At 44.1% G+C, this 9,902-nt stretch overlaps 1 protein-coding gene across 1 annotated transcript; it reads left to right on the forward strand.

Moving 5' to 3' along the window:
* The first annotated feature begins 325 nt into the window (after nt 1-325).
* Nucleotides 326-4,755, forward strand: NEUROD1 (neuronal differentiation 1). The gene is made up of 2 exons (XM_007422291.3): nt 326-441; nt 2,078-4,755. The coding sequence occupies exon 2, from the start codon at nt 2,088-2,090 to the stop codon at nt 3,189-3,191; it is 1,104 nt and encodes a 367-aa protein (XP_007422353.1). The 5' UTR covers nt 326-441; nt 2,078-2,087; the 3' UTR covers nt 3,192-4,755.
* Nucleotides 4,756-9,902: the final 5,147 nt, after the last annotated feature.

The raw sequence follows: 9,902 nt of genomic DNA on the forward strand, positions 1-9,902 counted from the left end.
GTCCGCAGTGTCTCCGGCTGGCGACAGATGGCCACTTTCTTCGGGCCACAAAGGGATGGACTGGAGAGCGGGGCGGCATACAAATGGGCAGCTCACGTGACACCGCCACCCCCCTCCCTCCCTCCCTCCCCCCTCCGCCCGCCGCCTCGGAGCCTGACGTGGGTGACCAGATGGCGCGTGCCGGGGGAAGGCTGACGCGGTGCCGAAGTGGGCGGGGAGCGAGGAGGCGGGGCTGGCCATTCCCCGCCTCTCCCTTCCCAAGCAGCCCAGCCTGGCTATATAACCTGAGCCTCTTGCCCGCAGCTTCAAAGAAAAGTAATGATAATCATACTAAATCAATGAAGTAAATAAAAAGTAACCTGTCCGCACCCAAGGAAAGCGTCCCGGGAGCAACAGGGTTATGAAACCTGCGCTGCAGAGGACACGCTGAAAAAAGGAGAGGTAATTTTTAGCCTTGATGCCTAGCTTAGGCGGGAGAAGTGATAGCTCGGACGGAGGCGACCCCGGTGCTTAAGGGTGATGATCCCTTCGCCCCTTTGGCTTGACTTCGACCAGTTCGCATTGAACCAAGAACAAGAGCCATTTGAACTGACATGCTCTTCGCTTTCCGTGGTGGCTTCCAGCCGGATCCAAATAGGTTTACTTCGGAGTGGAAGTTACACTGCGTCCAGTGAGGCTCATTTCCTAGCCAACATGCGAGGCTTGTAGACTTAGCCTCTCTCTCTGCCCACCCACCCCCTTCCCGATTACCGGAGGAAGCCTTGCAGGGGGGTGAAACAGATATGACCCATAGCATCTGGTCGGTAGCTCAGGAGCTGGCTGACAGTGATTTGGGGGAGCCAAACGAACCAGATGGACTCCCTCAGGCTGGAAGGAAAGGGCTGCTTTCTAGAGTCGTGGTCCGTGTTTTGAAGGTGATGGGGCAAGCAAAGTGGGGAGAATAAGGGGGAGGGAATTAAATTATTCGAGACAGCATTGTTGTCCCTTGAATCGAGATGGGGGATGACGATGATGATGATGATGATGATGATGCAGTTGACAGTAGAGAGGGGTAGAGTGAACAGATTGGGGAGGTTCTGCTGCCAATGAGTGCACTGGGGACAGGGCTTGACTGAAAGTCTGGGTGAGCAAAAGGCTTCCGAAGCCAACCACCAGCGCGGGCTCAACTGTTGCATTTTGATTGCGCTGGGCTTGCCCTGACTGGCAGGTTTCATTCCAACCCCCCTCCCTGCACCGTCCCCTCCACTTCCTCATTAGCAAACGTTTCCCCAGAACATTGAGGTTCCTCAGACAAAAAAAAGGGGGGCGGGGGGAATTATTAGGCGGTTAGTGCACCTGATCCCCGTCTCAGCGGCAGGGTTTTCCTCGACTCTGAACAGTTGGGAAGTCGTAAAGCTTTTGTACAGGATGGAATCGGCCGCTATTGTGGGCAGGCGAAAGCAATGAAAAGGAGAGCCGAATAAAGGAATAAATCCTGCTGCCGCAGATAAATTATGATTGGCAATTTGCTCCGTTGGATCTCCAGCACGGGTGTGTTTTAAACGAGTCTCGACCACCTCCTTGGTTACAGCCCTTGCCTATAAATCCCTACAAAACGTTACATAACGCTATTTGAGACAAGAGGTGTCATCGTGGGGAAGAGAATTAGAAGTTTGTGGTTGGGGAGAGGCATCAGGAATAAGTTTCATTGCTGGGCAGCATCCACCAGTCAGCTCAATTAAAAAAAAATATATATTTTGAATTGATCTTGGGATTTACTTAGAAACGTGGTGTCCCTCGAGCTGCAGGTGTAATGGGAGTTGTAGTCCAACACATTTGGAGAGCTGTGGAAGTTAGGGAAACTGTGCTAGATGGGTTTTAGTGAGATCCAATTGAAGCCAAAGATAGCTTCTTAGAACGAAATTGTAATGGACAATGCTTCTCTAATAAAATCACTAGTTCAATATCTGACGGTTACTCAGAAAGATGTCTTATTAAGTTCAGTGGCACTTACTCCTTCAGAAGCATGCTTGCAAATATTGTGTGAACATATATGTAGTGCCCATAGTTTAAACGTGTTTATTTCTTCTTGGCCTAGGACACTCAGAATGACCAAATCATACAGTGAGCACCCACTGATGGGGGAGCCTCAGTCCCAAGGCACCCCCAGCTGGACTGACGACTGCCTCAGCTCCCAGGACGACGAACATGAAGTGGACAAGAAAGAGGAGGACTTGGAAACCTTACATGCAGAGGCTGAGGTCGAGTCTCTGAGAAACGGCGAGGAAGAAGAGGAAGAAGAGGATGATGAGCTGGAGGAGGAGGAGGCAGAGGAAGATGAGGAGGAGGCAGAGGAGGAGGAGGAGGGAGAGGAGGACGACCAAAAGCCCAAGAGGCGCGGCCCCAAGAAGAAGAAGATGACCAAGGCGCGGCTGGAGAGATTCAAGCTGAGGCGCATGAAGGCCAATGCCCGCGAGCGGAACCGCATGCACGGCCTCAACGCCGCCCTGGACAACCTGCGCAAGGTCGTGCCCTGCTACTCCAAGACGCAGAAGCTGTCCAAGATCGAGACGCTGCGCCTGGCCAAAAACTATATTGGGGCCCTCTCCGAGATCCTGCGCTCGGGCAAAAGCCCCGACTTGGTGTCCTTCGTGCAGAGTCTCTGTAAGGGCTTATCGCAGCCCACTACCAACCTGGTGGCCGGCTGCCTCCAGCTCAACCCGCGGACCTTCCTGCCTGAGCAGAGCGCGGAGCTGCTGCCCCACATCCAGCCCTCCGGCGCTTCCTTCCCGGGCCACCCGTACGCCTACCAGTCGCCGGGCCTTCCGAGTCCGCCCTACGGCACCATGGACAGCTCCCACCTCTTCCATCTCAAGGCGCCGCCCGCTTACGGGGCGGCGCTGGAGCCCTTCTTCGAGAGCGCCCTGGCCGAGTGCGAGAGCCCGGCCTTCGACGGGCCCCTCAGCCCGCCGCTCAGCGTCAACGGGAACTTCTCCTTCAAGCACGAACCGCCCAGCGAGTTCGAGAAGAGCTACGCCTTCACCATGCACTACCCGGCCGCCGGCCTGGCCGGAGCTGCCGGCCACGGCTCCATCTTCGCCTGCTCGGCCTCGCGCTGCGACCTCCCTCTCGACAGCCTCCTGCCCTACGAGAGCCAGGCCCACCACGAGCGGGTCATGAGCGCCCAGCTCAACGCGATCTTTCACGACTGAGCCCTTCCAGCTGTTCAGGCGGAGGCAGGGTGCCCGCGGCGGCCAGGGACTCCGGGCTCACTCGTTCCGTGCAGGGGGCGCAAAGACGGAGGGAGGGGAGAATGAAATCCTCCCAGGCTCAGAGACCCCTTTATGCGTATTATGGTGACCGCCTTCAGGAGCAACGGGGGGGGGGGGGGCGGCGGACATTTTCCCGGTCCCGCCGGTCATTTCCTCGCCCTTCCTCCTTCTGCCTCTCCCTCCCGCCGCTCCGAATCTTGACGGTGTAAATGAGATGAAGTTCGGCTCCCCCTTGATCTGACCGGGACAACAAAGTCACAAGCAATAATTAGGATCTATGCAATTTTTTTTTGAAACTAGTCAACTGGCCAGTTACAAAAAAAAAAGAAGAAGAAGAAGATGAAGAAGAAGAAGAGAAAGAAGAAGAAGAGAAGAAGAAAGAAATGAAAAAGTATATATAAAATTTATATTTTTCAATCAACATTTTTCCTACTGGTTATCTTTCCCGTGCTGAGTTATTTTGTTGTGATTTTTGTACAGAATTTTTAATAACTTTTGATAAACTATTTTAAACCATGCAGCTTCATCAATTTTTATAACTATCAGAAACAAAGTAGAAGTATATCTAATTTATATAGAATAATTTAAGTAATTTAAACCAGCAGAAAGATACTTAGAAGAATGGGGGGGGGGGAAGCTGTTTTGTTGCCTTAGCATCTCCCCCATCCAATTTCCTTTCAAATCTTTCACACACACACACACACACACACACACACAGAGGAAACTTTTCTTTTTGGGGGGTAAGAGCCAGATCTTTACAGTTTTCATTTATAAAAAATGGTTGAAAGTACAGAATAAGGAAAATATTTATTTCCTATTAAAGCATATTATTCCAAGAGTTCTGCAAAATGTTGTGTGTGTATATATATATGCATCCATGTTCTCATGAGCAAATATCCTGCATTTCTCCACTAAAAACAGCTGTTTTAGGATCATATTCAACTTGCACTGTTTTTTTATGCTCTTTGGAGTCCACCCTAACTCCTTTCAGAGCATCTGATTTTGAAGAAACCAGAGATAATGAGACATTGTTTCCATGCAATGTTAAATGCATGATTTTTAAAATACATGATCATATAAATTTGTTATTTCTGTCCAGGAGGCAAAAAGCAAAAAGGTTTATGATGGTTGGGTTATATTATATGCCATTTGTAGTTAGTAGTTTTCAAACCAATGCAAACCATTTGACTTTGTAATTAGAACAAGATAGTTATGCATGCACAATGCAACCCAGAATAAGTGCTGTCTGAAATGTAATGCTGGTTCACCTGAAATCATTCTGTACTGTAATCTTGTTTGTAATCCTGTATGTGACAGCGTAATGCACATTTGGAATGTTAAAAACCAGAAGCTGGGTGACAAGGTAGTGAAGAGCCATTGGTCAAATGTTGCATTTCTCCCTAAGTCCCTTGCTCCATTCCTTTCCCCTCTTAGTGTAAACAATTCCTATGGGATTATTGTAATAGTTATTAAAAGGTGCAACATTCACTATTTGTACAATAAAATGAGGTTTGAAAAAATCCTGTGGTGCGATCCAGTAAATTGGCAGAAGCACTAAACTATGAAGAGACTATCTGAACTTGAGGCTACAGCAAGTGTGTTTTCAACTCCCGTTAAGTAAAGTATGGAAAAGGTAGACTGCTGAATCATCCCAAGGCCCTGTGTGGCCAGCTCTTCAGTGATGGAATACAATACGCAGACAGTAGTAATAGTAGAGGATGAGAAGGCAAATTGATTAAGGCCACATGTTCAATGATCAAATTGTGGAGATGCTCACTGTGGTTGAAACTGGAAGTCTCATGCTATGCTCTGGAAGCATTCTTCTCTGCCCCAAAGTAAAGTGAAGGAGTTTGTAGACCACAATGTTTGTAGACCATGTGATTTTCATGCAGAAGCTCTCAGGTATAGTATGTGACATCTCTAGTTGAAAAGAATCTCCAGTCAGGATCTCCAGTGTACTTTGATGCTTTTCCCAGGACTAAAGTTACCCGTTTTCTTTTCTTAAATTATTTTGTTGCCTCATGAGTAAAGGAGAATTAAACATTTAGTGGGAAGAGAAAGGCTTATCTTGTTACAATTGTTATTAATGACTCCACAAGACTTAAAAAGAGACCCTGATGCATCTTAAAGTAAACTGAAGTAAGTGTTGGCTGGTCCCTCTCTCTGGAGCAGATATTTAGTTTCACTCTTGCAGATGCTATCAAGATTGTACAGATATATCTGACAAGAAGTCAGGGGGTTACTGCTCCATCCTGTATGCACAAATAATGATTAATAGAAGTTTTCTGTAACACTATGTGTGAAATAGTTACTGATACCAAAGTCAAGGTCTTTCCAAACTAAAAAGAAAAATTATAGGAAAATAAGGGAAAGATTTTAAAGAGCCAAGATCTGAGTAAATTATGACTTCCCAGATGTTCTGGAATCAAGACTTGTTCTCCATTCAGTTTCAGCACCAGTTTTATTTTCTCCAAATCAAGTAGGTGTCACTTGGAATAGACTAACATGAATAATCCTCTGCAACAATGTGTGGAATTAACTTCTTCTCTTTGATGATGACATGCATATCAATAATGCTTACAAAGTGGTTTGTGAGTGAAGGGATGGTTCCTCAAAAGTAGGTTTACAACAGAGGGATGGGCATCCCAATCAATTGTATTAGCTTGAGAGTAATATTACTGCACTGGACATCATCAAGAGGACAAAACTAGTTAGGTATCTTCTTGCATCTCATTCATGTATTTAGAAATCTGTGCCTGAATAGGGCATTACAAATCAAGAGCTTGGAAACTACATTTTTAACTCTTCTGACTTTAATATTCTTGATTTAAATTAAATAAAGTGCCATCCATAGGACATTGATGGCAGTGATGTCTCTAAATATAAATTAAATAATAATTTCAATACACTGATACAGGAAGGGATGGGAATGTTTGTAGACCACATGATTTTCATGCAAAAGCTCCCAGGTATATTATGTGTTATCTCTAGTTGAAAAGAATCTAAATAACATTGATAACCCAGAGAGTCACTTCCATTTAGAATAGATACATTGAGCTAGCCAGACAAATAATATGACCTATCATTATCTTCCAAAAATCCTAGCCCTGTTGACTTCCATGAGAAGGTGCTGGCTAAAATGCACATCAAATTGAAATATCCTCAAATTGTAAATGAAGAGCTGGGTATAAAAGCATAGTGACTTGAACAAGATCATTTACAGACTATTTGTATCCATGTTTCAGTCACTGGGCAGACTAGAATTGATAGTGTCCCCTTGCAACAGCTGGCATAATAAAGCTAAGCAACCATAGTTAGATTACTATGTTGTTACCAGGAAACCACATAAAAGACAGGGTTTCACTTATGGAAGCCACATTCATTTCCATCTTCAGCAGTGACTCAAACCACAGACTCCACATAGCAAGCTTCCTTAGAAAGCTATGACACGATGCCTCCCATGCTTGTCTGTCCATAGTGCTCTTTCCATTTTTATTACAAAATGCTGGTTTGCTGTGCTGACACATGTACATATATTATCTACATACTTCTGAACACTAGTTGTCTGGAATTATTGGTATCTGTGTCAATTTCAAGCTTTCTTCTGAGAAACCAATTCATAATCTGCATGAACACTGCTGGGATTTGATGGCAAAGCACTAGGTGGTTTGTGGATTCCACAGGCCTTTTTCCTTGTTTCCCATACAAGTCTACCCATTTTTCCTCTCCCAAAGCTGATCCTATTGGCTAGTTTCTTGAAGGACCAGCACAGGTCTCCTAAGAAACACAGGAATTCATTTGGGAGAACATAACTTTTTCTCTTCTGGATGAACAGACTAGGTTTACCTGATCTTAAATTATGTAGATTATGTGTCTGCTCCTTGCATTATGTGCTCTGTTTCCACACAACCTGGTTAATAAATAAGCCCATCTTTTGGGTTTGGACAATCCACTGAACCTTAAAATAACCAAATGGGTTGGGTTTGCACAATATGTTAAATCACAAAGAACTTAGCCACTGAGTTTGGCATACTGTATGAATGTATCTGCTAAATCTTTACTTGAACTGGTTAAGTATCTGGTGTGAACACAAACAACATATGTTATGCAAATTACAGGAGTGAGCAAGGATAATGATGGGAAAAAGGTTTTGTGATTTAAATAGGGTAGATAGTGCACAAGGAAAGCCATCCCAATGTGCCATTTCCTCCATTTGAACTGTATTCCCACCAGTGTAGCAAATGGGCTCCAGTAGTGTCCCAGGCTGCCTACATATGGTACATTGAATTGGGTTTGGCATCTATTCTTTATGCTTAACCTATACATCTGGCAGGCAATTCTGCATCATCCTTACTTAAGATCTAAAGTCTTGATTTTAAACCATTCAACTTGCTCTTCCACATTCCCCAAATGCTTTGCTCTAGAAATTTATTGCTCTTTAATTCCTATTATTTCTTGCATGTTGATTGGAGCCTTTTATGTACATTGAATGTGGAGGTGTCAACGTGTATTTATTTATTCATTCATTCATTCATTCATTCATTCATTCACCACATGGCTGGTGCTATCAATGTTGTAGGATCATTTCTAGTTGTCTGATCTTGTACATTTGGCTTTGCTACTGATAGAACATAGGATTTTAATTTATAGATGCCAAAATAAGATCATAGTTCCTCACCTGAGTTTATGACTCATGGGGGATTTGAACGAAACTCATTCTTTTAGTATTACGTGAGTGAAGATATGGGAAAAGAGGAGCAGAGTAGAACAGTAATAAAGAGAAGGCAAATTTGACAAAATGATAAAGTCACTATTGCTTGGCTTCCAAATAGCTGTTAGCCCACAAGTTTAGGCTTACACAAGACTGTTATGTGATAAATCCATTTTCTCCTTAGTTAGTGGAACACTGAGAATAAGCATAAGCCATTATTAGTTGGAGTAACTGCTGTAGAAAATTGTAAGAAAACCAACATTAATTTGTATATATGAGATGCATACTTTGGTCAGTAATGTTTAAATCTGTTTGGTTGTGATGAACTGGCTAACTCTGTTGATTCATTCAAATATATTCTATGTATGGAGTCATTATGGCTACTGCAGGGCCCCATGCTTGCTAGGATATGCAGAACTGTTTGCATTTCTTAATAGCATGATGTACAGAAAGTGTACAGAGAGCCAGTTTGGTGTAGTGGTTAAGGCACCAGGCTAGAAACCAGGAGACTGGGAGTTCCAGTCCTGCCTTAGACACAAAGCCAGCTGGGTGACCTTGGGCCAGGCACTCTCTCTCAGCCCTAGGAAGCAGGCAGTGGCAAAACACTTCTGAAAAAATATTGCCAAGAAAACTGCAGGGACTTGTCCAGGCTGTTTCCAGGAGTCAACACTGACTTGAAGGCACCAAAACAACAGAAAGTGTAGAATTCTATGCTTCTTGAGATTCTGTTTTTATTAAAGGAAAGGCTCATAGTCCTTATAATTGCAAAGATGACTCCTTTAATCTGAGAATCTTTTGACTGAGTAATCAAGGTAAATTGCAGTGGACTGCATTAAGACAAGAATAAACTCCCACAAACACCCATAACTGAAGTTTTTGGTAGTCTGGAGAATAGATGGGGCTGGAGTATGCTACAATCACGTCTGCAGATCTAGCCCAACTGGCAGTGGAGAGTGTTTGCTTTTGGCAGCTGCTCCTTCTAGGAGTTGTGGTGGGGTAAATATGGTCATCTCCATGCAGAGCTGAAGTATTTAAGACAAGCTTACTGAAAGCGAGTAAGGCACTGAAGAATTCCAGTAGGCAACCCCCACCCCCCCAAAAAAACAAATAAAAACCAGAATAAAGTAAACTGCAGAATGAGCAGTTGCCTAATTGAGCCATCTCAGATTTTCTTCTTTTATTTTGGTTGCAGGTAGTAACCACAAGGCACTTTACCTAAGATGAAACCCATTTCTGTCTCAGTAACTGCATGGGCTTGTCCACGTAGTCACCAGGAGTCAAGGCTGACTCAAAGTCACACACACAGAGCTTGGGAAACAGAGAAGAAGCACCTTGCCGTAATTCCCTTGGACCTAGCAAAGGAAGTGAAAGGAGATCTGTATCAAGGTTCATCCCCTGCAAAGAGAAGATTGAATGCATTTGCCACTCTGTTTCCCATTTCCTCTCAGGACTGACTGACATTTGAAAGTAAATTAACAACCTAAAGGTTCTACATCTGCTTACCCCATCCCAGCTCTCATATGTATCTAAGGGCTCTGGAAGACGGAACAATAAGAGAAAATTGCCTTAAGGTGGTAGTGTGAATATATAGCCTTATATCTATTTTTAATTTATATCCCATCTTTCTTTTATGAATTTCAAGGAGTCATACACAAGGTTCCCAGAAAGAAAAAGAAAACCCTGACGTGGCAGACAGAGCATATATATGCACACACGTGTGCTTACACACATGTATATGCATATTTAACTGATTATGTGCCATTAAGTTGGTGTCAACTCTTGGCGACCAGATAGAAGCATACATACATACACACACATCATTCTTCAAGCAACTCATGGAACACTAGAATATTGAAACACCAGAATCTAGTAGGATTCTAAAAAATCTCAATAGAATATGCCATTTAAATCAAAGGTGATGGGACTGGATGTGTGAACTT

This window comes from Python bivittatus, unplaced genomic scaffold (assembly GCF_059951505.1).
Source record: "Python bivittatus isolate LINGU-HERP-01145 unplaced genomic scaffold, Pbiv_v1 ctg000200_np1212, whole genome shotgun sequence".
NCBI classification, from domain to species: Eukaryota; Metazoa; Chordata; class Lepidosauria; order Squamata; family Pythonidae; genus Python; species Python bivittatus.